At 43.7% G+C, this 27728-nt stretch overlaps 1 protein-coding gene across 1 annotated transcript in view; it reads left to right on the top strand.

Moving 5' to 3' along the window:
- Positions 1–12314: 12314 nt before the first annotated feature.
- Positions 12315–27728, top strand: part of ADGRE1 (adhesion G protein-coupled receptor E1) — a 32589-nt gene continuing 17175 nt past the window's right edge. The window contains exons 1-10 of the mRNA XM_065873746.1: positions 12315–12466; positions 12590–12709; positions 14356–14502; positions 16582–16731; positions 18701–18789; positions 20056–20139; positions 22992–23169; positions 23814–23933; positions 25908–26107; positions 26568–26738. Coding sequence (XP_065729818.1) covers positions 14469–14502; positions 16582–16731; positions 18701–18789; positions 20056–20139; positions 22992–23169; positions 23814–23933; positions 25908–26107; positions 26568–26738 — 1026 coding nt within the window. The 5' untranslated portion in view covers positions 12315–12466; positions 12590–12709; positions 14356–14468. The remainder of the gene's footprint in view (positions 12467–12589; positions 12710–14355; positions 14503–16581; positions 16732–18700; positions 18790–20055; positions 20140–22991; positions 23170–23813; positions 23934–25907; positions 26108–26567; positions 26739–27728) is intronic.

Below are 27728 nucleotides of genomic sequence, written 5' to 3'. Positions count from 1 at the left end.
AGAGAGGGGATCTATGTATACACATAGCTGATTCACTTCGCTGTACGGCAGAAACTAACACAGCATTGTAAAGCAACTCTACCCCAATTCCAATAAAATAGTCCCATCTTACAGAGGAGAAAAATGAGGCAAAAGAGATTAAATAACTTGCCCAAGACCATTTAGCTAGTAAGGGGTAGAGCTAGGATTTAAAAACAGGCATCCCGGATCCAGAGTCTGTACATCTCTAAACTATGCCGCTCCAAATAGCAAATAAACAAAAGCATTTCAGGGAGTGGCCAGCGCTCTGAAGGAAATCGTCATAGTGTGTGACTGGGGCTTACGTAGAAGAGGGAAGTCAGGGGAAGGTATTTCTGCAGAAGTGATGTTTGTGCTAAGGCCTGAACCATGAGATGGAGCCATTTTCTTTTCTTCAGCTCTCAGTTTTTCTGGGTCTTGCTTATCTTTCATGCCATGGTTTCCTTCACGGGTCTCGTGAGTTTTGGTCTTTGGTTCAACTCTAAGAATGGGAGACCTTATCTAAGCAACAAGTGTGGGTTTTCTCTGTGTTGTACATTGGACCCGTTTGCCTTATTTCACTGAGGAGAAAATGTGGTCACGAAGAGATTAGGTAACTTTCCCAAGGCCACGTAGTCTGTAATTGGTGAAGCCAGAGTTTTAAGCGCAAGCATTTTGACCCTAGTGCTGGTATGCTTAAACACGATGTACTGTTGCCTTTAAAATAAGTAAAGAGCGAGAGAATTTCAGTTAGTGAAAAGAAGAAAGTTGGGAGTTTGGGTCCGTGGGACTTGTCGACTGGCGGGTTTCATTAGAAGGAGCAGGTAATTTGTGGACCTCAAATGCTAAGATGCAGACTTGTTTCTTTGGGGTGTCAGCACTGGTGCTGGCCATTAGTACTCTATTCTGCCCTTAATAAGCAAAGAGTGGTGATGTTGACATTGATGATGGTGGTGATGATGATATGATGTGATGATGGAGAGGAGCTGAATGTTGCGGGGGGCTGCACTGCCTTTTAGATGTTAAAAAAATTGTCTTACCCTCCCATTAAAATTTAATACTACAGATATACTATATACTTATTTATATATTATATGTATATCTGTATGTGTCTTATACATGAAGAGTAAGATTTTTTCGTCTCTCTCCAAGAACCAAGTTTTGCTCTTGGGGGCAGATATCATTTCTTTTGAGAATGCATGTTTCAATGTATGGGGATTTTTTTGTCCTTCTAATTTTTATTGGGGTATAACTGATTTATAATGTAGTGTTAATTTCAGGTGTACAGCAAAGTGAATCTGTTATACATATACATATATCCACTCTTTTGTAGATTCTTTTCCAATATAGGCCATTACAAAATATTGAGTAGAGTTCCCTGGGCTATACAGTAGGTTCTTTCTTTTTTTTTTTCTTTTTGGCCGTGCTGCATGGCTTGCGGGATCTTAGTTCCCCGATGAGGGATCGAACCCATGTTACCTGCAGTGGAAGTGCAGAGTCCTAACCACTGGACCTCCAGGGAATTTCCTCAATGTATGTTTTTGAAAATCATCTGGAACTCTTTGTAAATGAAAAAAAAAAATGAAGATAATACAAACAAAATGAAAAACGAAAATGAAGTGCAGAAAAGCAGGAATGGTGGCTGTGAATGTTATATAAAATAATGTATGCTTGTCATTCGCTTGGGGCTTTCATCTAAGCTCATGAAACCCACTTCTATGAGGCTACGTCAAGAGTAGTTTTTCAGGTTGAGTCCAAAGAGCTTCTTGATGGGTCATGGTGTTTTTCTTTTCTTTCTTCACAGGGTGTTGTGGTATATACACCTGGGGAATGTTCACATTACCCTCACTGGAATCAACGGCAAGACGTAAGTTGGGGAATCTATATGCCCAGTGTGGCGGGGAGGAGAATCTTCTGACCCAGTAGGCTGAGACACAGCTGGACACTTGCCACAGACTAGTCCGTGGCTGAGCAAGGGATAACATCCAGGTCTCCTGGTTCCCACCCAAGCTTTTTCTCTTGTGCCTTAAACTTGCTGTGTGACCTCAGGCAGGTCACACGACCTCTTTGATCTTCAGTTTCCTCAGCTGCGAGATACAGGTAACGAGGGTTCCTATGTCACAGGGATGTTGTGAAGCTTAAAACCAAAGAGGTAACGTTGTATACTACTTGGCATGTGTGAGAAGAGCTTCATGAATGATGGGGCAGTGGGGATGGGGATGGGATTTATTTAAACTACAACTCAACGCGGGAAAAAAAAGTGCATTTTTAGATGTTTTGTTCGGTATTCTGATCTTCCACACAAGCTCCTGCTGGATCCAGGAGGAGAAACATGGCCAGCTCTGTGTTCTCAGTGTCTCAGTTTCCTGGCCCAGCCTTATTTGGGAAACTCAGCCTTTATGGTACGAAGAGTTAATCTTTCAAACCTCCTCACCCTACCCTCGTTCCTCCTGAGATGGTGTGTGGGTGTTGGCGTAGGGATAGCTTATGGCATCTTGCAGCAGTGAAGTGTGGCCTCTGAATGGGGTGTTTTGTCAGCTGGGGAAAAAAAACATGGTAACAACTTGGAATAAACTAAACGTATGCTTACACCAGGGGACTGGCTGGATAAATTGTTGCATTTGTGAGACCAGCTCAAGCTACTGTAACAAATAAACCCCAAACTGTCAGTGGCTTAAGAAAAAGAAATTTCATTCTTGTTTGTTTAAGAGCCCAATGAGGATATTTCTGGCTGGTGGGTGGTTTTCCTACATGTAGTGATTCGGGGACCCAGATGCTTTCTGTTTCGTGGCTCAGCCATACTAGTATCTCAGAGACTCTGCAGACGGTGGCGAAGCCACATTATTAAAACTCAGGCTCTGCAGTGACACACGTCAACGGCCGTTCATGGTCATGTGACCATACCTGGATGCAAGGTGAGCTGGGAAATGTAGTCCATGGCAGGGTAGTTGCCTCCTACTGTCAATTCTACACCACGGAAAGGAGAGTGTGAAGTTTTTGTTTGATCTTGGGCTACCTAGCTATCTCTGGCACAGTTAGAGCCCATGGATATAATGGAATGCTATACGGCTGATAAAAAGCTTAAGTTTGGTCATGTGAACTGACTTGGAAAATTGCCCCAAACATTATTTTCTTAATTTTTTTAACTATAGAAGTATTTAAACATTCAAAGGTAGGAAAAATAGTATAACAAACTCCCACGTGCCCATTGCTCAACTTCAACCCTTGGCAAATTTTGCTGCTCTTGGTTACATGAAAAAGAAAGTAATAGTAGAATAGAGCTGTCCAAAAGAAATTTCTATGACAATGAATATGTTCTAGATCTACAGTAGTCACCAGTCAATGGAGCTACTGAGAACTTAAACAAGGCTAGTGCAACTGAAGAATCAATGCTTCATTTTATTTAATTTTAATAGATTTCAGTGTAAACAGCCATATATGATTAGTAGCTACTGTGTTGGACAGCACAGTGGACTGTATGTTAAGTGATACCATTTGTGTTCAGAAAATTGTGTGAACTTATAAATTCAATTATATTTGATGTTATATTTACATGACTGAGCTTGTGAATAGGACCTAACCTAGTGGTGACCCCTGAGTATAACGATGGGGCACAGGGAAATCTTCACTTCTAATTTTTTTTTTTTTTCTTTTTTTTTATTTTTTATTTTTTATTTTTTTGCGGCACACGGGCCTCTCACTGTTGTGGCCCCTCCCGTTGCGGAGCACAGGCTCCGGACGTGCAGGCTCAACGGCCATGGCTCACGGGCCCAGCCGCTCCGCGGCACGTGGGATCCTCCCGGACCGGGGCACGAACCCGTGTCCCCTGCATCGGCAGGCGGACTCCCAACCACTGCGCCACCAGGGAAGCCCCACTTCTAATTTTATATACTTCTGCATTGTTTGAATTTTTTTACTATAAGTAATTATTACCTTCTTAAAAAAAGGTAAAGACAAATGAAACAACAGATGCACAGCACTATATATAAAATAGATAAGCAACAAGGACCTACTGTATAGCACAGGGAACTATATTCAATATCTTGGAATAACCTATAATGGAAAAGAATCTGAAAAAGAATATGTATATGAACTGAATCACTTTGCTGTACACCCGAAACTAATACAACGTTGTAAATCAACTATACCTCAATAAAAAAATTTTTTTTAAAACCCAAAGAAACAAAAATAAGGATCACCACCTGCTTTTCTTTTCTTTCTTTTTTTTTTTTTTTGCTGTGTGGGGGCCTCTCACTGCTGTGGCCTCTCCCGTCGCGGAGCACAGGCTCCGGACGCCCAGGCCCAGGGGCCATGGCTCACGAGCCCAGCCGCTCCGCGTCACGTGGGATCCTCCCGGACCGGGGCACGAACCCGTGTCCCCTGCATCGGCAGGCGGACTCTCAACCATTGCGCCACCAGGGAAGCCCACCACCTGCTTTTGGTTAATTTCTATAGAAGCAGAGTCTGAGGTGAGGGTTCTTGTGTGAGTAATTTAGTAAGGAAGGACTCTCAGGAGACACTTGTAGGGGAGGGAGGGAAGCAGGATTGGACAGGGGAAGAACTAGCCACTCAGAAGGTGTTTCAGGAGAGTTTCAGCCACAGCCTGACCCCAGGAGGAGCTCTGGAGTGTGAATTACATCACAGAGGTTCACCTGCTCAGAGACCGTTACACTTCTGCACCTGTCAGGCCGTACTTCTAGGCCAGCGAGACAGTGGCGGGGATGCGATGCCAATCAGGTAACTTGGATGGGGGTAGGGCCGAGAGCCGCTGCTATCCCCCCACCCATATTTTTTTTTTTTTTTTTCTTTTGGCCTCACCGCGCAGCATGCGGAATCTGAATTCCCCCACCAGGGATTAAACCCATGCCCCCTGCAGTGGAAGCACAGAGTCCTAACCACTGGACTGCCAGAGAATTCCCCCCACCCCCTTTTTTTTTTAAACTGTTTTAAAAAATTGAAGTATAGTTAACATTCAATGTTGTGTTAGTTTCAGGTATCCAGCAAAGTGATTCTGTTTTACACACATACACACACACACACACACACACACGCACACGTGTATATGTATTCTTTTTCAGATTCTTTTCCATTATAGGTTATTACAAGAAATTGAATATAGTTCCCTTGTCACCTGATTAATGACAACCCCTCCCCCTTTCCACTCCCTCTCCCTCATCTTCTTCCTCCCCTCCCTCTTCCTTCCCCCCTTCCTCCTCTGTCTCCTCCTCTGAGCATCACAAATTACCTGGTTCTTACTTGGCTCGGCTACAGCTGCGCCAAAGCTGGTAGCCAGTGGTGGAGCACGGCCAGGATGATGCACAGGTCTCGCTCTTAACACCCGTCCACTCTGCTTGGCTCTCCTCTTGCATCCTGACTCGTGGTGTGACCTGGGAACGGTTTTACAAACTCTCTTGGGCCTCCCTTTCCACATCTGTAGAAAGGAGTCCTAACGTTTACCTTGAAGTAGGGTGACCCACTATCCTGGCTTGACCCAGACCGGAGGGAAGGGGTGTTTCCCAGGATGCTGGACTTTGAGTGCCAACACCAGGAAAGTCCTGGGAAAACCAGGATGGCTTGGTCATCTCTCCTCAAAGCATTATCGTGAGGACTGCACAACATCTAAGGAAGGGGCTGGGCAGGTGGAAGACACCTAGGAAATGGTAGTTCTAGTTATATTTTTAAAAGTCTCTTTGCCTCCTTGAGTCTCATTTTCTATGTTCGTCAATTAAGTGACCATCTATTAAGTTGTGCTCACGGTTGAGGAACATGTGCATGTCTCGGTTGGATTGTTGAAGTGGCTTCTTCCCCGGTCTCCTGTTTCCTTGCCCTTCTAAGAATGTCCAGAGGGTGCCTGTGAGCCCTTGAGTCAGGTCCTGCCCCACCTCTGCCCACAGCCCTCCAGGGCTCCCTCCTCCCTCAGGGCAAAAGTCTGAGTCCTCCCTGCTGCCCACAAAGTCCTGCACGACCTGCCCTGTCTCCTCCCTGCCCTCCCCTCCTCCCTCTCTCTCCCCCTCGCTCACTCTGCTCCAGCCACCTGGGTTTCTTTGCTGGTCCTGCAACACACCAGGCACTGTCCTGCCCCAGGGCCTTTGCATGTGCCGTTCCTTCTGCCTGGAATCTTTTGCTCCCTATATATACATGGCTCCCTCCCTCACCTTCTGTATGCTTCAGCTCATGAGTTACCTTCTCAGTGACTACCCTAGTTCTGACATTGTATGTCTCATCAGATTATCATCTCCGTGAAGGTGGGGAATTTTGTATGTCTTGTTCCTCTGCTGAATCCACAGGGCTTAGAATATTGCCTGGCATATAGTAGGTGTTTGTATTTGTCAGGGTTATCCAGCGAAACAGAATCAATAGAATGGATAGCTACATATAAGTATATGTAAATATTTATTGTAAGGAATTGGCTCACATGATTCTGGCACGTTTCAAGATCTGCAGGCCAGAAAGAATTTGGAGAACTGAGCAGAGGTGAGTGTGGGTGGTGTGACCAGGTAGAAGATGAGCCAGAGAAGCTAGCAGGTGGCCGGTCACACAGGACCGTGTTGCTATTCTGGTTTGGGGTGGATTTGAGTCCTGAGAGATTGAGCTAGAGGAAGAAAGAAAGTAATGGGAAACTCAGAGTTGAGAGATCACAAGTGGTAACACACAGTAAATCTGCAAAAAGAAATGTTGCCTTTGCAGATGAAAGAGGAAGCTGGAAATGAGAAGAGAGATACAACCTGAGGCATAGTGCAGGGAAGGGATAAATAAGGCAGTGTGCAGGTAGCAAAGACTCTGGCTCTCAAGACCTTAGTAATGAAAATCTGTCCCTTTTGTTTTTGCAGCACTTTATAAATCTGACTAATTGATGGGGGCACTTCTGTTGATTTCTCTCTTTCTATTACATCCCACATCCAATCCATCAGCAAATCCCATTAGCATGACCGTCTGAATAAATTCAGAATCTTAGGTGCGCCACTGTTCTCACCTGGGCTGTATCCACCATCATCGCTCACCTGGACAAGTGCAGTTGCCTCCTACCTGGTCATCCTACCTCTGCTCCGATACAGTTCATCCCCCAACCAGTGGCCAGAAGGATCATGTTAAAACCCAAGTGATGCTGTATTCCTCCTCTGCTCAAACTCTCCCATGGCTCCCATCTGTCTCTGATAAAAAGCTGAAACCTTACAATGGTCCAGCAGATCCTACGTGATTTTGTCATATCACCTCCTCCCATGCACCTATCATCCACTCTGCTCCAACCACACCCATCTTGTAATTCCATGACATCACTAGGCATGGTCCTGCCACAGGACCTTTGCACTTGCTGTTTCCTCTGCCTTAAATAGTTTCATAGCTCACTCACTCAGCTCCCTTAGGTCTTTGCTCAAATGTTACCTTCTCAGTGAGGTCTTCATTACCGAGCACCCACCGAATGAGACAGACACAAACCCCTGCCTTCTGGGAGCTTACAGTCCATCAAGACAAAAGACTTGAAACAACCAATTGAAAAAGTTTTTGCATAGAATTGTCTTAGAAATTGCCTGAAGATTTATTCCATTTCCAGCCAGACCCACCTCTTCTTGCCCGGCAGTAGTGAAAACCACGCACTTTGGATTTTGACAGATCTGCTGCCACCTCTCACCAGCTGTGTGTCCTTGGGCAAGTCACTGAACATATCTGACCCTCAGTTTTCCACAGCTGTATAATCGGAACTGGATTCGTTTTCTGTGGCTGCTGTAACAAATTCTCATAGACTTGGTGGATTAAAATAACAAAAACATTATCTTACGGCTCTGGAGGTCAGAAGTCCGAAATGGGTCCTACTGGGCTAAAATCAAGATGTCAGCAGGTGGGTTTCCCTGGTGGCGCAGGGATTGAGAGTCCGCCTGCTGATGCAGGGCACTCGGGTTCGCGCCCCGGTCCGGGAGGATCCCACATGCCGTGGAGCGGCTGGGCCCGTGAGCCGTGGCCGCTGAGCCTGCGCGTCCGGAGCCTGTGCTCCGCAACGGGAGAGGCCACAGCAGTGAGAGGCCAGCGTACCGCAAAAAAAAAAAAAAAAAAGGATGTCAGCAGGGGCTGCAATAAAATCAGTTGCAGGGCTGTAATGTTCGCTCATAACTCTTCTGTCTAGAGCACTGATGCTCATTCAGGGACTTGTTAACAATGCAGAATCTTAAGTCCATCCCGAGATCCGAATCAGCATCTGATTTCCCAAGATCTCTTGGGGATCCCAGATGAGGCAGATGTTACTGGTCTGTGGACCACACTTGGAGCAGCAAGGGTCTGGGGTCTATAAGGTCCTTCACTGAGCTCCCTTGGTGGCTGTATCAGTTTCCCAGGGCTGCTGAAATTACCATAAACCAGGTGGCTCAAAACAACAGAAATGTATCCTCTCACAGTTCTGGAGGCCAGAGGTCTGAAATCAAGGTGCTTTCTCTCAAGGCTGTAGGGGGGAATCTATTCCAAGCTCTCCTAGCTTCTGGCGTTGCTGGTCATGCTTGGCGGTCCTTGGCTTGTAGATGCACCCTTCTGATCTCTGCCTCCATCATCACGTGCTGTTCTCCCTGTCTCTGTGCCTCGCCTCTTGTTCTTAGAAGGACACCAATCCTATCAGGTTAAAGGACCACCCTGCTCCAGTATAATCTCATCGTAATTTAGGTCTTCATTACATTTACAAAGACTCTATTTCCAAATAGGGTCACATTCTCTGGGACCAGCGTTTAGGACTTCAATAACTTCAACATTTTGGGGAGGGGGGACCCAATTCAACCCATAACATTCACCTTCCTTCTCTTGCGCTGGCTTCCCTTGCAGCCCCACTCGGTGCTCTAACCCAAATCCTTTCTTCTCCATTGCCTAGATAGGAATGGGTGTGCTGACACCACCATGTGTCCGGCGTACGCAACCTGCACCAACACTTCAACAAGTTACTACTGTACTTGCAAAAAAGGCTTCCTGTCCAGCAATGGACAGACGAAGTTCAGGGACCCACAAGTGGAATGCAAAGGTGAGTTCATGCCCCCTCAAAATCCGCTAGCATTTAGTTGGAAAATCAGGTGGAAGCTGGTTGGGCAGCAGATGTAGGTACTTTTTCTTTTTTCCCAAGCGTTATTTCCTCCCTCCTTCCCTCCTTGTCTCTCCCTTCCTTCCTTCCTTCCTTTCTTTCTTTCTTTTTCTTTCTTTTTTTCTTAATCCCTTCCTTCCTTCCTTCCTTCCTCCCTCCCTCCCTCCCCCTCCCCCTCTCTTTCTTTCTTACTGTTCCTAGTCACAAAAACCTCCAATGACTAGAGACAAGTGTTAGCATAAAAAGAAACAAAATTATGCTGTTTGTCAATATCTGGAAATAACCACTGATTTCCTTCTGGTTGCCTCTCCATGCAAATCACAAGATTTTCTGCATGTATTGAGTGCCAGGCCCTGTGAGAGGGGCTTTATGTGCATTTTCACATTACGTCAAGTGTAGTCGTTGTGATGATCTCCACCGTACAGATGAGAAGACCGAGGCTTGGAGAACTGAAACGACTTCTTTAGGATCAGTCAAACTGGAATTCAAACCCAGGTCTTTTTGAGTGTAACAGCGATCTCTCAACCACTTACCTATTTGCCACAGTCCAGTTGTGAAGCGTTGGGAAATTGTCTTTAATCTCTCTAAGCCTCACTATTTCCATCTGTAAAATGGGAGTATAAGAGTACCTACATTAAAGGATATTTGTGATTATATGCAGTAGTGTATGCCGTGTGTTAGGCACATGTACTCCTTATATTTAGACCCAAACTCTCCTCTTGACTGTAAAGGTCCGACTATGTCTCTGACATCGTTTGCAGGGGTCTGCAAACTTTTTCTGTAAGGGGCCAGATAGTAAATATTTTGGAGGTTGCTGGCTGAATGCTCTCTCTTGACTCCAGGGGTAGTGCAAAGGCAGCCATAGATGATACATAAATAAGTGAGTGGGGCTGTGTTCTAATAAAACTTTATTTACACAAACAGGGAGCAGGCTGGATTTGACTTATGGGTTGTAAATCATTTGCTGAGCTCTGAACAAGATAACTGATTTGTATTATTATAGTTCCCAGGGAACCCCAAACACACTTTTTTTTTTAATTTAATTTAATTTTTTTTTAAACATCTTTATTGGGGTATAATTGCTTTACAATGGTGTGTTAGTTTCTGCTTTATAACAAAGTGAATCAGCTATACATATACATATGTTCCCAAACACACTTTTTTAAAAAATTATTTTTTATTGAAGTATAGTTGATTTACAATGTTGTGTTAGTTTCTGCTGTACAGCAAAATGATTCAGTTATATATATATATATATATGTATATGTGTGTCTGTGTGTGTGTGTGTGTGTGTGTATATTTTCAGATTCTTTTCCATTATGGTTTATTATAAGATACTGAATATAGTTCCCTGTGCTGTACGGTAGGACCTTGTTGTTTATCCATCCTATGTGCGATACTTCGCATCTACTAATCCCAAACTCACATTCCGTCCTCCCCTCCACTCGCTTGGCAATGACAAGTCTGTTCTCTATGTCTGGGAGTCTATTTCTGGCTTGCAAATAAATTCATTTGTGTCATATTTTAGATTCCACATACAGGTGGTATCATACGGTATTTGTCTTTCTCTGTCTGACTTCACATAGTATGATAATCTCTAGGTACATCCACATTGCTGCAAAGGGCATTATTTCATTCATTGTCATGGCTGAGTAATATTCCATTGTACATATGGACCACATCTTCTTTATCCATTCATCTGTTTATGGACATTTTGGTTGCTTCCATGTCTTGGCTATTGCGAATAGTGCTGCTACGAATATTGGGGTGCATGTATCTTTTCAAATTATGGTTTTGTCCAGATATATGCCCAGGAGTGGAATTGCTGGATCATATGGTAACTTTATTTTTAGTTTTTAAGAGGAACTGCCGTACTGCTCTCCATAGTGGCAGCCGCGATTTACATTCCCACCAACAATGTAGGAGAGTTCCCTTTTCTCCACACCCTCTCCAGCCTTTATTATTTGTAGACTTTTTAATGATGGCCATTCTGACTGGTGTGAGGTGATACCTCATTGTAGTTTTGGTTTGCATATCTCAAATAATTAGTGATGTTGAGCACCTTTTCATTGGTCATCTGTACAAACATACTTTTCAAAATCTTTAGGCTACAGTTCATGGGTTATTCAGTAAGCACAGTAGTCTTGTTGGTCCCTTGTTTTTAAATAAGGGGTGAGGGCAACATTCCCCATCTACATAATGGTGGATACTACAGCAAGGATCTTGTCCGCTCTATGTCTTTGACCTGTGTTATCTAACACATTGTGAATATTTGATAGATATTTATCAAATGAAGGACCATGCTACCTTATTCTTTATGTCAACTCCAGACCTAATCAGCCTGCAATTGATGGACACTAGGTCTTTCTAATGTTTCATGACTTAAAGCTGGAATGAACATTCCTGTGATCTTATCTTGATATATAGTGGCAGGTACAGATTTCTCTCTAGGAGAGGCACAGTTTGCTGGGAGGGAGCTATAGGGAACTTGCCTTTAAGTTCTGTTTGCACAACAAGTGCATCGTAAGTGTTTATTTAGGGTGACTTGACAGAGTAGGTCTGAAGGAGATTAGGGGAGGACCACCCCATGGTACCATGACTGCACAATTCTATGGGTGCTTCAATGAGTAAATTCCTAGAGGTGAGTGTGGAAACTGTTCTGGTTATCTATTGCTGGGGAGCAGCAAACTTTGTGTATTAAAACACCAGCAATCATTTATTTTGCTCATGAATGAATCTTCCATTTGGACTGAGTTTGCTGAGGATGACTTGACTTTGTTCTACACATTGTTAGTTGAGTCGGCTCAACTTGGGGCTGGAGGATCCAGTTTGCAGGGGGCTCACTCAGAAGGCTGGCAAGCTTGTGCTGGCTGTTGGCTGGCTGCTCTGCCAGGGCTGTGGGCTGGAGGTCTTAGTTCTTCTCCACGTGGGCTGCTTTCTCATGGCTGGTTGAGCTTCCTCACAGTGTGGCGGCTGAGTCGAGCACCAGCTTCTCAAGAGAGCAAGGTGGAAGTGTGTGACATTTTTATGACTTGCATGGTATATTTAGGACCTAGTGTCACCACCACCATAGTCACAAGCGTGGTCAGATTCAAGGGGAGGAAATATAGACCCCAGGGCTTGACGGAAGGAATACCAATGAAAGGGCTTTGAATTAAGGGCATATGGGATGGAAGACATTGTTTCAACCAACTTTGGAAAATACAAACTGTTTCACAAGATGAAGAAAATTTGTAACACTCTGACTCTTCTTCTCTCCAGATATAGATGAATGTTCTCAAAGCCAGCCACCATGTGGTCCTAACTCAGTCTGCAGAAACCTGCCAGGGAGGTATAAGTGCAATTGTTCGCGTGGTTTCTCTTCTCCCACTGGAAATAACTGGAACCCAGGAAAGTCAGGTCATTTCGCCTGTGCAGGTAATGCACTCAGGCTCTCAGGCACGGGTCTTTGGTGGACAGCTCCTACTGAGTTGGGTACCTGTGTTTCTAACCATAGACACCTAATCTTTTGTCTCCCCGATGTCCTCCACTGCTCCTCAGACATTAATGAATGCCTCAACAGTGGGGTCTGCCCAGAGCACTCTGAGTGTATCAACTCTTTGGGAAGCTACAGGTGCAGCTGCCAAGTTGGATACACCTCTAAAAACTCCATCTGTGAAGGTATAGAGAACCTGATCTTCTTTACCTACTCGATTAATTAAGAACTTCATATAGTGATCCTATGTGGTAGGGATTATGATCCTCATTTTAGAAATAATCCAGTCGAGGCTCAGAGAGGTAAAGTCATTTGTCTAAGAATACACAGCTATTAAGTAGAAGAACCTGAATTTGAACTCCCTTTGAGGGTCTACTGTGAGTTAAGCAGTGGGTCAGGCAGTACTTGAGAGTAACGGTGGGGGGGAGCTCGATCCTTAGAGTGATTCACTGACCACCCTGTGGGGGGGAGATATTGACAATGTCTGGAGACATTTTTGGTTGTCACAACTGGTGGTGGAGGCGGGTGGTTTGTGTTACTGTCAACTGGTGGGTAGAGACCAGAGACCCTGCTAACCATCCTCCAATGCACAGAACAGCCTCCCCACAGCCAAGAATGATCTGGTCTGAAGTGTCAGTAGCACTGAGATAAACTCTGTCCTGGGGAGAGCTCAGACCCAAACTTCAAAACTTTTCCCTGAAAGGTATTTGAATGAAGACCTGAGAGTTACTCTTGATCCTCCCTCCCCTTCCATATTAAATCAGTCATCATGTCATTGGGCAAAATGCCTGCGAAATATGTCTTGAATCTCTTCACTCTTTTCCATCCTTGGTTTAGGTTTCATCAATATTGCAACAGCCTCCTCACTAGTCTCTCCCTTTTTCTAGTGTTGATCCCTTGAATCTATCCTCTGCACTGCAGCCAGATTATTCTCTCCAAGAGACAAGGGCTCCATCTTCCTGAGTCTGCTGCAGCACTATTATTTATTTAAAGGGAGGGTGACTCTATCAAGCAAGGCATGGAGTGATCAAGCCCTCAACATACCCCCTTGACTTGGATTTAGAGATATTTGAAGTCATCTCTGACTTTTCTGATCTATTTGTAGCAGTTAGCTATTGCTGAGTAACAGATCACCCCAGAAGTTGGTGGTTAAAACAACCACCATTTGTTTAGTTCTGGATTCCACATGTTGGCAGTTTAGGTTGGGCTCTGCTGGTCAGTTCTTTGGGTCTCCACTGGGCTTGTTCATGTGTTTGTGGACAGCTGTGGGTCTCACATATCTGGGGCTCATCTGGGATGATCCAACTCTCTTGCACTTTGTATTTTTTTTAAAAATTAACCTGGGGTTTGTTCAGATGGAGGAAGGGGTCCAAAGTGTGAGCAGAAGCAAGTAAGTTTTTTGAGGTCTAAGTTTGGAACTGGCACCACGTAGCTTCTGCCATATTTATTGACCAATGCAAGTCATAGAGCCAGCTACAGTCAAGGGCTGGGGAAACAAACTCCACATCTTAAAGAGAGGAGTGGCAATGTCGCATGGTACAGCACAAACCTCATCCCAAGTTGTGGACACAGGGAGGAGTAAAGGATGACAGCCATTTCTGCAATCTATGATCATTGTGACTTGAAACTATTTGCCACCATTTTGCTTGCATACGGTTGGCCAGCATTATTCTCAAGACCATGCTTAGATGCAAGGATGTTAGAGAGAAGGGGAAAGTCTGGGCATTGGGGAGCATCAGGTGGAGAACAGGTGGAGTGAATCTCCTGATTGCAGTCTCCTGTCCTCACTGCTTCTTCTGCCTTGACTGGGGTTTCCATTTCCACTCACCAGATGTGGACGAATGTGCTGATCCCAGAACTTGCCCAGAGCATTCAACTTGCCACAATAGTCTTGGAAGCTACTCTTGTGCCTGCAACCCAGGATTTGAATCCAGCAGGGGAAAGATGAGTTTCCAGGACCTGGGAGAGATTTGTGAAGGTAGGTTCATGGGTCTCTTGGGGAATCAAGTCCAATCTGTTTGCAAAGACACCAGTGGTGGGGAAGGATTTGAGGTGGGTCTCAGCTGAATTCAAAGCCCTCATCTGCAAAGCTGAAGTCAATAATCATTCATGCATTCATTCAACAAACACTTCCTGAACACCTACTACATGCCAAGCACTATTCTAGGGATGGAGGATGCAGCAGTGTGTAATGCAGGCAAAAATACTTGTTGTCATGGAACTTATCATCCAGTGTGGGGAGAGATAGGGAACAAACAAAATACGTTCATGGACATATTGTGTGTCAGGGATAGTTAGAGATGAAGACAAAGAAGGCAGGAGAGGTGGGTAGGGAATACTCGAGGGTGAAGTTGTAGTTTTAATAGCGTGGTAGGGAAAGGCCATGCTGAGAAGTTGATATTTGAGAAAAGACCTGAAGGGAGTGAGATACGGGTTTTCTGGGGAAGGGTGTTCCAGGAGGGGGAAACAGCAGGTACACAGTCCTAAAGGCAGGATCCCAGCCAAGGCACTAAACTCTTCTATATATGTGTTCATTCAGTCGTCCCAACAACCTGATGCTATCAGTGGCATTTTATACCCATATTATAGATGAGGAAACTGAGGCTCCCTTGTGGTGGAATCACCTCTCCCAAGGTCAAATAGAAAGGAAATAAGAGAGTCATGGTAGAACTATGCCTAGCATGACTTCATACCTCAGCTACCATGATCTGCTGCCTCTGAATGAGGCTACACCTGCTGGTAACTCAGGGTGGGCTTGTGCAGGACACATATCAATTTAATCACCAAATTTCCAGTCTCTGAGACTCAAGACAGCCTGGAAAGCTGTCATGTAAAAATTCCAGAGCCAGACAGAACCTGAATTTAAATCCCGGTTGTGCCTTTCACAACCTATGTGACTTTGCACAATTCTGAAGCCTCAGTTTCCTCCTCTGAAAAATGGAAATATTAGTTTGCACCTCACAGGGCTGCTGGGAGCGTTGTTGAGTAGATGCATGTAAAGGATCTTCCTCATTGCCTGCCACAAAGAAAGCTCAACACGTTTGCCATTAACTTTTTATTTTAGTTAACAAATACTTAACCTAGTACTTGCTCTGTCCCAGGTTCTGTTCTGAGTGTTTAAAGATAATGTATCATCTTATGTAATCCTCTGAACAACACTATGGGGTGGGTTCTATGATTACTTTCATTTCACAGATGAGGAAAAGGAGACACGGAGATGAATTCTCTTGTCCAGTGTATTAGTCAGCTCAGGCTGCCATAACAAAGTACCAGAGACTGGGGGGCTTATTATCTCACAGTTTTGGAGGCTGGAAGTCCAGGATCAAGGTGTCAGCATGGTAGGGTTCTGGAAACAGCTCTCTTCCTGGCTTGTACACGACTGCCGTCTCGCTGTGTTCTCCCATGGCAGAGAGAGCGCTTGTGTTTCTTCTCCTTCTCCCTCATGAGGATCCCACCTTCATGACCTCATCTAAACCTAATTATTTTCCACATCCAAATGCCATCCCACTGGGGGGTAGGGCTTCAACATATGAATTTGGGGGGAGGTGACATAATTCACTCCATAGCACCCAGTAACACACAGATTATAAGGGGGCAGAGCCAGGCTTTGAACTCAAGATGTCCATGCTCTTTACCCCTCCACTCTGATATAGTGATTTCTTGGAGAGGAATTGAGATTCATCAACGGGTTTGAGGCTGAGGGAACACAGGTGAGAGAGAATGAGCCTTTGTGCACCTACAGGTAATCGATGAATCCAGGTCATGAATTATGAAGGGATTAGAAGGAAAGGATGAGCTCAGCTGGGAACAGACTCTTAGGGTCTTATATGTTCTAATGAGGAGTATGGATTCTATCCTGAGCTGTGGGGAGCCTCATCAGAAGATTTGCATGGGTCATACACACGCCTCTAAATGTTTCCTTTTCATAGTGATGCAAATGTGTTTAAGAAGGTGAGCCCGGAGGAGCTGGGGAAACCCATTGGCTTTAGGTCAGTGGTAGGGCTATGAACTGCTGCTGTAGCCTCAGCCTCCTTCATCCTTTTGATTTTCTGCTTAGATGTGGATGAATGTTCCAGGAACTCCACACTTTGTGGTCCCAGTTCCGTCTGCACCAACATCCTGGGAAAATACAGTTGCTCCTGCCTGCCAGGGTTCTTTTCACCTGATTTGTGGAGCCCTGACAAACCTGAGGCTTTCAAGTGTACAGGTAACTCTTCCAGCTATTTTGGGGACTTCTCAGCGGAGGTCAAACTACCCTGAAATGTAGTGGCTTATATCAACAATCAATTGTTCTTGCCCGTGATTCTGTGGGTTGACCGTATGGAGTTTCTGGGGCAGTAGGATGGTTAGCAGGTGCTAAACGACCTTGCTTACATGGCTGGTAGTTGGTACTGGTCTCTGGCTGGAAGCTCAGTTGGCCCTTCAGTTTTCCTTATGAACTTTTCCTCATGGCTGCTTGGGCTTGCTCAGAGCATGGCAGCTGGTTCAGAAACCCTCTGAGGGAGATTAGTTAGGTCAGGGTTCCTCAACTTTGGTACTATTGACTTTTGGGGCTGGATAGCTCTTTGTTCTGGGGGACTGTCCTGTGCATTATAGGATCTTTTGCCTCGATCCATTGGATCCCAGCGACCAACAAAAATGTCTCCAGACATTGCCCAAGGTCCCCAGAGGGGCAAATCTCCCTCAGTTGAGAACCACTAGTTCAACATAATAGAAATTTCTTACTCTCAAATGAATCCAATATGGATATACTTGGCCAAAGGGCAGCTTTCCTCCACAGGTGTCCAGTCTCCTTGTATCTCTTGGTTCTTCTATCCCTTAGGGCATTAGAATTCCTGGTTCCAGCCAGGGGTGGGGAAAGAGAGAAAAGGCACACCCACTTCTTAACCACCTTGGCCCAGAAGTGACATATGTCACGTTCCCATAAGTGAAAGCTAGTCACATGATCCCATCTAGATGCGGAGTGTTCTGGGAAATGTAGTTCCTGGTTGGGATGCCACGTTTTAGCGACCAGTCTCTGCTTTGGAAGGCGAAGCATGATTTTTGTTGGCTTGGTGGCCCACTCTGCTAATGCCCATTCTCTACTCCACAGATATTGATGAGTGCCTTGATAAGTGCCTTTTCAATGCGACATGCACCAACACCCCCGGGAGCTACTTCTGTACCTGCCACCTTGGTTTTGCACCAAGCAACGGACAGCTCAACTCCATAGACCCAAAAGTGGACTGCATAGGTGAGTGGAGGGTTTGCTGGACATCCCTGGAAAGAAGTATCTCCTTACTCCTCTGCGTTGTTTGATATTCTTGAGTTCTTCGCAGATATTGACGAATGCCTCCAGGATCCATCACCCTGTGGTCCAAATTCTGTCTGCACCAATACCCTGGGCTCCTACAGCTGTGGCTGCATGGTGGGCTTTCATCCCAATCCAGAAGTCTCCTGGAAATATGGCAACTTCAGTTGCAAAAGTAATAATCTCCTTGCATGTCTTGGCAGTGGAATCTGTGTCTTGCTTTGGTTGTAGAATCCTCACTTTTCCCAACCTCTGTACCCTCTTCTTTTTGTACCTCGTCCACATATTCTCTCTTTTTCTGTTCATTTACTCATTCATTAATCACTCATTTGATAAAGTATTTTTGAAGCATCGATCCATGGAGAAGTTTGAAAGGTTTACATTTTTTAAAAATTATGGATTATTTGATATATTAAAAGTATAGATAACTTATATGGAGGCAATGAAGTATAATAATAAAATGAGTATATCTGAGGCCCTTGGCAACATAAGAACTAGAACATCATCAATGCCATTGAGTTTCCTACATGTGTCTTCCCTACTCCGTACCCCTGACTCCTCCCCAGAGGGAACCACATGGAACTTTGTAATTCCCCTACTTAAAATATTCCCCCTCTAAACATTCCTTCCTTAGTTTGGTTTGCTTTGGAGCTTTATAACGATGGTATCGTATTATGTATAGTCTTTTCTGATTTGCTTTTTTCACCTACCGTCATGCTTCTCAGAGTTGCTGACGTAGCATGTAGCTGTAGTTTGTTCATTTCCACTGTTGTATAATATGACAATGGATGGATTTCAAGCAGGGGGTGAAGAAATCAGACTTGCCTTTTAATCATATCTTGCTGTGGTTACGTTTGATTTGGTTGTTTTTGTTTTTTCTTCTCAGGGGTTCCCTTCAAGTGTAAAGAAGATGTGATACCCAACAATGAGTGGGCCCAGCTATGCCAAGTGGGAGCAGCAGTGGAGCCTGAATATGTAAGTATTTTTGAAGGTTCCTAGTTCTTGAAGTTTTCCCAGAAGGCACTTAGGTAGAAGGTCGCCGTGCAGCTTTAACAAAGTCAAAAAATACGGTGGCCTAGACCAGGTATAAATTTATTCCTCTCTTTGTAACAGTCTGAGTATAAGCTGCTGAGAGCTGACATGATGGCTTCATAATACTCTACCATCAGCAACACAAGTCTCCCTCATTTTAGTCCAAAATAGCTGCTCCAGCTCCTGACATCACGTCTGCATTCCAGCTGGTGGGCAGAAGAGAAGGGGAAGTGAAAGGCACAGTCCTTCCCTTTAAGAGTATGACCCAGTATCACTTTTGCTTACACATAGCTTCAAGGACAGCTGGACGGGAAGGACATTTGTCTATCTAAAACTTGGGGATTCGTTTACTAAAAGAAGAAATGGTATTGGAGTCTCACTATTAGTGAAGGTGTATCTGTGTGATATGGGATGGGTGATAACGCAGCCTCCAGGCCAGGCAGAGGAATTTGGATGTCTTGGTTCTCTAATGAAGTCGTTCTAGTAAGTAAAGGCTCCAGAAGCATCTTCAGGTATTGATGTCACTGTATTAAATACGAGTTTGTAAATTAGCTTTGGAATTCCCATACACTTTGGTTCACTGTTGTTTTTTTTTAAATTGTGAAATGCACATAAAATCACCATTTTAAAGTGTACAATTCAGAGACATTTAGTACACTCACCATGGTGTGCAACCACCACCTCTATCTCCAAAACGTTTTCATCACCCCCAGAAGAAATCCTGTGTACCCATTGACAGTTACTCTGTATTCCCCCCTGGCGTCAGCCCCCGATACACAGTAATCTAATTTCTATCTCCATTGATTTACCTATTCCGGATATTTCCTATAAATGGAATCACACACTATGTAGCATTCTGTGTCTGGCTTCTCTCACTGAGCCTCGTGCTTTCAAGGTCCGTCAGTGTTGTAGCTGTGTCAGTGCTTCAGTCCTTTTCATGGCTGAATTATATTCCACTTGGACCACTGGTCTTTTCCACCCCACTCAATAGTTTTGCTGTTGGTTGATGTTTTCTCTTCTTATTTATGGAAGAGAAAGATGCTATGATTCCAATTCTGATCAAAAGGTGAGTTTTCATCTCCCTGAGAATTCTAGAGACTTGTGACACCTCAGGAATCCAGGACCATCCCACGTGGTGGGCTCAATGGCCCAGTCTGTACATTGCATACTTGATCGACGCTCACAAATGCTCTTCCCTCTGGGATGCAGGTTTCCTTTTGTGCACTGATGAAAGCCACCCTCGGCATCCTGGATGACGTCTGTAAAAACCAAACCACCGTCGTCTCTCTGAAGGTAACAGTGAAGTCTTCATAATCATGTTTCGAGTTTCGAACATATTGGGGGCACACTTCGGGTGCACAAAATCCTCTTTATCATGAATGGGTTGTGAGTTAACGTTTAATCTACTCCAGTTGTCAGGTCTGAAAAATTAACATGCAGGAATATTGCCCTTTTCTGTACAGTTTTGTGAGTTTTATTACCTGAGTAGGTTTGTGTAACTATCACCACAGTCGGACAACAGAACAGTTCCATCCCTCTCCCCTGACCCTCCTCTCCTCCCCCCACCCCCACCAATGCCACTGGGCTTCCTCTTTTTTTTTAACTTAATTTTTAAAAAACTTTTTGGCTCAAGATCTCTTCATTCCTCCATCCCCACCCCAGCTTTTTTTTTTTTTTTTTTTTTTTTGCGGTACGCGGGCCTCTCACTGTTGCGGCCTCTCCCGTTGCGGAGCACAGGCTCCGGACGCGCAGGCTCAGCGGCCATGGCTCACGGGCCCAGCCGCTCCGCGGCACGTGGGATCCCCCCGGACCGGGGCACGAACCCGTGTCCCCTGCATCGGCAGGCGGACTCTCAACCACTGCGCCACCAGGGAAGCCCCCCACCCCAGCTTTTGGCGATTATCAATAGACCTACTGTAAACATTTATCTGTGTGTGTGTGTGTGTGTGTGTGTACCTGAATTTTCATTTTTCTAGGGTAAATACCTAGGAGTGGGATGACTAGGTCATTACAATTGCAGATTTAAAAAAATAGTTTATCTTAAGACTTTAAGTTGCAACTTATGGATGTTGTTACGTCATTTATAAATCTGTATGAAAATAAGAAGAACACTTTCATTTGTATTCTGGTGAATTTTAAATTAATTTATTAGTATAACATATTTATTCATGAAGTGTACACTTATTCATAGGGTTTTCAGATGAAATTTGGATAAACAATGAACCCTTTCAACAAATTTATTTAAATTCCCTCAAACATTTTCTACCATGTTTACAAATATCCTCATTTCTCCCCAGATTTTAAGTACTTAATGAGGAAGATTTACAAACCTAAAAGGCAAGGTCACTATGCCCTTAAGGGATTCATAAATCCACTCAGTCACATGCGTAAATATAATAATTCAGAGTTTTAAAAAAATGTGTAATATGGTGTATCAACAGCCATGTTCTCTTAAATTGTTCATATTAGAACCACATCTAATTGCTTTTTGCCATGAAATCATGCGGTTAATTGGTCTCCTTTAAGGTGTCAAAGTTTTCCAGCCCTTTAAACAATAGATTTCCAAATTATGCCAAAGATTACAAAACCTTCTAAAATTAACACAAAAGTATTTTAGCTTGCTTGCTATTTTTTTTTCTTTCCTGAGGATATAAAATAAACTTCCTAGCTAAGAAGAAGAGATTTAATGTCAAAGGGGATTTTGATGAGATTTCAGCAGCCACAGAATTGAGAACCACAGTTTTTCAGGATGATTCTAGCTGAGATTTTTTGCTCTGTCGGTGGGGAGGGACCCCAAACTCATGCCTTTCATTTGGGATATGGTTACAAAACTCAGTGCATCCTGTTTTTCCCAGACAAACATCTCTCAAGTTTCACTCTGATCCAGTTTTTATTGAAATTCTTTTCATCTTCTTATCATCAAATTTGGATACATAGAAATTGGTTTCCCTGCTAAGATTTTAGTTAATTTCCTTCACCGTCGGATTGGATTCAACTAATTTCTTCCCTCCATTTATTAGGTTGTGAACTTGTGAATTCTCTTCATATTTTTTTGTTGGGATTACATTTTTATAGTCAGTTTATTAACAATAATCAATAATCAAGGGCACAGTATCAGCATTAATATTAATATTAGTATTGCTAGTCTTTCCTTAACTCTATTCCATAGGCATAACCAATGTTAACATTTAGATGCATAGTTTTCCATATCTTTTTTTACTTTGTGAATGATTGTATAACACACACACACACACACACACGCACACACACACATTGAAGCACACGTTGAGTACCTACTGTGAGTGGTTTAGAGCAGTGATTAAGGATTCCACCTCTGATACCAGACTGCCAAAGTTCAAATCTTGCTTCTGCCACCTACTAGATATGTATCTTTGTTTTCTCATCCAAAATGGAAATAATAATAGCTTCTATCACATAAGTATCTTCATAAAATTAAATCAATTAGTATACATAAGGCACTTAATACTTGGCTCATAATAAGTATTAATTATATTTATTTTAAAATCTCAATTAGTGCCAGAAACATAAATACCATAAATATAAAATTTTAAATTAAAGTACTTGTTCTTTTTAAACGAAAGGAGATAATATAACATGTGATTCTGTAATTTGCTTTACTTAATCGTAGCTCGTGGACCTTTCTGCTTGTTAATATACATAGATACAAGTCATTCTTTTGTTAACAGCTGTGTACTATCCCATGATTTGACTCTATCATCTTTTATTTAACCAATCAGTTGGACATTCAGGCTTTCCGAATTCTTGCTATCACAAACCACACTGAAATTCACGTGATTAGCCAAGATCCTTGCACAATTTTTAAGTATTTCTTGCAGGAGGGATTCCTGGAAGGGAAATTGCTGAGTCAAAAGTATATGTGCAACGTATGCCATGACAAGTGCTGACTTACTGCACACCATGAAGGCGATACAAATTTGCATTCCCAGTGGGGCTTCTTGAATCAGGAAAAGGAGGCTGAGTGAATGTCCTTTTACATTCTTCATTATCCTAGACTGTCAACCCGTTCTCTTGATGAGAGAGGGGACAGCTGCTGTTTCACTGATAAGAGAAAGAGAGAGAGAGAGCGCGCACGCGAGAGAGAGCAAACACACCTTTCCTTTCAGAGTACGGCTGAGAGCTTTGCCTCTGTGATTGAACAAACATCCATGTGGTCCAACTTCACCAAAGAGAAGACATCTACCCTGGCCACAGTCTTACTGGAGAGCGTGGAAAGCACCACTTTGGCAGCTCTTCTGAAACCCTCAGCGAATGTCAGTCAGACGATTCAGACGGACCACTTAGGTAGGACATAGCCTTCGTGTCAAGGTCACACCTGGGGGCTGATTTAGACGGGTGACTTTGGCCATGTGATTCTGCATGGCTTTCCCATTTACCATTTCCCCAGCTGTTTCAAACCTCTGAACGTACAGCAAAGCAAGTCCAATTATCGTAACAACATCTCCCATTTATCGAGTGCCTGGCATTGTGTTAAGTCACGGGTCAAGTTTACACAGCTGGTGAGCGGCGGAGCCAGGCCTCCTAGTTAGTGACTGTGGAACCTGAACCCTTCTTGTCCACTATGCTGGACATGCTCCAGACTCTTTCAATTTCCTTTGGCTTTGGAAAACCTGTCTAAATTTGGAGTAGTCAGAGGGCCATGACTCTGCTGCTTTCCATCATTGCTGACTTCAAGCCCATCTTTCCCTGACGCATCCCCTAAGGATGTGAGCGCTCACTCCTAGAGTTACAATTGGGTTTCTCATTTATTTGGTGCTACCATCCTCCTGTCATTCATCAAGGGCCTCAGGATCTTTCCCATGACCAATCGTTCTGTCTGTCCTTTCCTTCTCTTGCAACCAGGGATGCGTCCCTTTCTTGGCCGGAAACCAAATTCAAGACCCACTTTCTGGGTGACCTCCTGTAAATTCTCCCTTTCTCCCTTTTAGACATTGAGAGCAAAATTATCAACAAAGGATGCACTGAAGAGAATGAGGCCTTTAATTTGAAAGCGAAAGGGGATGAGATGAAGATTTGGTGCTCCACAGTCGAAGAATCTGAACCCACAGGTACAGACCCACTCCTGAGAATCAGAGAGGGTGGTTATTATGCATTCAAGCAGCAAATATTTATTTATTACCTTTTAAAACAAAAATTTTTTTTCTAGCAGTCCCTTGTTGGTTATCTATTCTAAATATAGCAGTGTGTTCATGTCAATCCCAAACTCCCAATCTATCCCTCTCCACCCTTCCCCCCACCCCGATAACCATAAATTCGTTCTCTAAGTCTGTGAGTCTGTTTCTGTTTTGTAAATAAGTGCATTTGTATCATTGTTTTTTAGATTCTGCCTATAAGGCATATCATATGATATTTGTCTTTCTCTTTCTGACTTACTTCACTTAGTATGATAATCTCCAGGTCCATCCATGTTGCTGCAAATGGCATTATTTCATTCTTTTTTATGGCTGAGTAATATTCCATTGTATATGTGCACCGCATCTTCTTTATCCATTCATCTGTCGTTGGACATTTAGGTTGCTTCCATGTCTTGGCTATTGTAGACAGTGCTGCAGTGAACATTGGGGTGCATGTATTTATTTTGTTTTTAATTTTAATTTCTTTAGCAAATATTTATTGATCACCTCCTAGGTGCCAAGACCTGTGCCAAGAAGTGAGGGAATTAATGACGGTAGAGGGGGACTTCCCTGACGGTCCAGTGGTTAAGACTCCACACTCCCAATGCAGGGGGCACAGGTTCAATCCCTGGTTGGGGAACTAAGATCCCACATGCCGCAAGCCATGTCCAAAAAAAAAAAAAAGAAATGATGGTAGAGGTAGAAATAGCCCATGCCCTCAGGGAGTTTTCCATCTGCTAGGGAAGTCAGACATTAAATAAATTATCTCTGGGAATGGAGTCTAAAAGAGAGTGGATATGTGTATATGTATGTTTGGTTCACTTTGCTGTACAGCAGAAACGAACACAATATTGTAAATCCACTATACTCCAATAAAATATTAATAAAAAAAATAATCTCACAGTACAGGAGTGTCAAGCCATTTCCTGTCCAATCCAGCAGCCATTGGTCATGTTTTATTATTGAGCACTTCGAGTGTGGTTAGGCTGTGAAGGTGACATACATACTGGATTTCAAAGTCTTGGTGCCAAAGATGAAGGATGTAAACTATCTTATTAATATTTTTTATATTGACTACATGTTGAAATGGTAATATTTGGTAGGTATTGAGTTAATATATAATTAAAATGACCTTTTTTTTTTTTTTTTTTACTGTTCTGAAATGTGGCTACTGGAAAATGTAAAATTGCATATGTGGTTTATATGATATTTCTGGCAGACAGTGCTAATCTGTATCAGGGATTGGCAAACCTTTCCCGTAGAGCATGGTTAGTAAATATTTTAGGCTTTGAGGACAATACAATCTGTCTCAATGATTCAGCTCTACCGTCATAGTGCAAAAGCATTCATAAGCAGTATGTAAATGAATGGGTGAGGCTGTGTTGCAATGAAACTTTTATTTACAAAAAACAGGCAATGGCCAGATTAGCTTGTAGGTCACTGTTCATCACTCCCTGATCTATATGCTCTCTGGAGGGCACAAGGAACAGGCTAGGACACATCCCTGGAGACCACCAACATTGAAAGCGGAAGCCCACCAAAGAGACTGAACAAGAATAACCATAAATGTGGGAGGGGAACTTATTTCCCACTGCTGAGTTGAATTGTCCCTTAAAAACACAAATTCAAATTTACTTTTAAATGTAGCCAAGATTTTTTCCAGGTGATAGCACCTCCAGATTTTTTTTTTTTTAAAGGTTATGGTACCTTTGGTACCAGAGCCTCTGGTAGGTGAGGCTCACCTACCTGGAAGTCCACTGGTGTTTCAATTCTCAGAGCAAGCCAGTGGTGCAGAGATGCATGGGATATGAAAGTGTGTATGTGTGTGGATGGGTTGGGTCATCTATAATAACTACTGAGCAAATGATTCCCCCCCCCTTTTTTTTTTGCTTTTGGGGGAAACTGCAGGGATCAACGGGGTGGCTTTTGTCTCCTTTGCGGGTATGGAGTCCGTTTTGGATGAGCGCTTCTTCCAAGACCCTCAGATCCCCTTGGCCAACTCCAAGAGGAAGTTGAAGTTGAATTCTCGCATTGTTGGGGGCATCATAACAGGAGAGAAGAAAGATGGGTTCTCTAAACCAGTCATCTACACCCTGGAGAACATTGAGGTTTGTGAAGAGGTTTCCATTGGACCCCCATCTGCATTCTGAGAATTCCCCATCCTCAAGTGAGCTTAACTCTCATTTTTGATGGGGACCCATTAAAGCAGCAAGTGTCCACAATTTCTGATAACTCAAGCCACTTCCCAAAATCCACCACTAGAAAAATGAGCTCTCCTATTTCTATGTGGCATTTCCCCATTCATCAATGGGCAAGGTTTAGGTTATATTAAGTCATGTTGATGCAGGAACATTTACACGGGCATTTACATTAGCTATGACCAAGTTAGTGGTAGAGACAGGTCTGGCACCCAAGACATTTCTTTTCATTACTGCACATTGAAATATCAGCATTTTTCTCCCTTCCCTACAGAACATACCCACACCTTCTTGAGGTTGATCAAGTTGAATCCTCAATGGATTCCTGAATAGAGGGATTCTCAGGTAACCAAAGCCTTTGAATTTTCAGCCAAAGCGGAATTTTGAGAGTCCCATCTGCGTTTCCTGGAGCACAGATGTTGAAGGAGGTAGATGGACACCGTCTGGCTGTGCAATCCTTGAAGCTTCTGAGACGCACACTGGCTGCAGCTGTAATCGAATGGTGAACTTGGCCATCATCATGGCTGCTGGGGAGCTCACGGTCAGTACTGATGCTCTGTACTCTAGCTCCCCAGATCCAGTGGGAAAACATTGACTAAACATCCATGGTATGCCTCTCATGGCATTGGGTGTTGTGGGAAGGGGTTATGGGGGATAGAAGGGGTGTGTGCCATACTTCTGCCCTTAGAGAATTCATGGTCTGGTTGGGAAGCCATGACACTCATATATAAAACGATAAATGACCCTAAACAGGTGCAGGCACGATGACAATCACGGACCCCACTTACTGAGCACCTCCTATGGGCTGGGCGCTTTATTTATTTTTTCCTTTTTTATATTTTTAAATTTTTATTTATTTAATTTTGGCTGCATTGGGTCTTCATTGCTGCGCGTGGGCTTCCTCTAGTTGTGGCGAATGGGGGCTACTCTTCGTTGTGGCGCGTGGGCTTCTCATTGTGGTGGCTTCTCTTGTGGCGGAGCACGGACTCTAGGCGTCTGGGCTCAGTAGTTGTGGCTCGGGGGCTCTAGAGCGCAGGCTCAGTAGTTGTGGCACACGGGCTTAGTTGCTCTGCAGCCTGTGGGACCTTCCTGGACCAGAGCTCAAACCCGTGTCCCCTGCATTGGCAGGTGGATTCTTAATCACTGTACCACCAGGGAAGCCCTGGACCCTTTGTTTTAAGTGTTTTTAGACCCATTTTGCAGGATGGGAGACCGGAGCTCAGCAGCCAGTCTAGTCATGAAGCCAGTAATTAGTGGAATTGTGATTTGAACCCAGGATGGTCTGAGTCCAGAAGTCTCTTTCTACAGAATCATCTACAGGCATACCTCGTTGTATTGCACTTGGCAGACACTTGTTTTTTTTTTTTTTTAACAAACTGAAGGTTTTTGGCAACCCTGTGTGCATTGAGCAAGTCTACTGGCGCCATTTTTCCAGCAGCATTTGCTCACTTCACGCTCTGCATCATATTTTGGTAATTCTCACAATATTTCAAACCTTCCACCAGCAAAAAGATTAAGACTCACCGAAGGC

This window comes from Phocoena phocoena, chromosome 3 (genome assembly GCF_963924675.1).
Source record: "Phocoena phocoena chromosome 3, mPhoPho1.1, whole genome shotgun sequence".
In the NCBI taxonomy this organism is placed as follows: domain Eukaryota; kingdom Metazoa; phylum Chordata; class Mammalia; order Artiodactyla; family Phocoenidae; genus Phocoena; species Phocoena phocoena.
The sequence above is the reverse complement of the archived record's forward strand: the minus strand, read 5'-3'. Positions and strand labels throughout refer to the sequence as shown.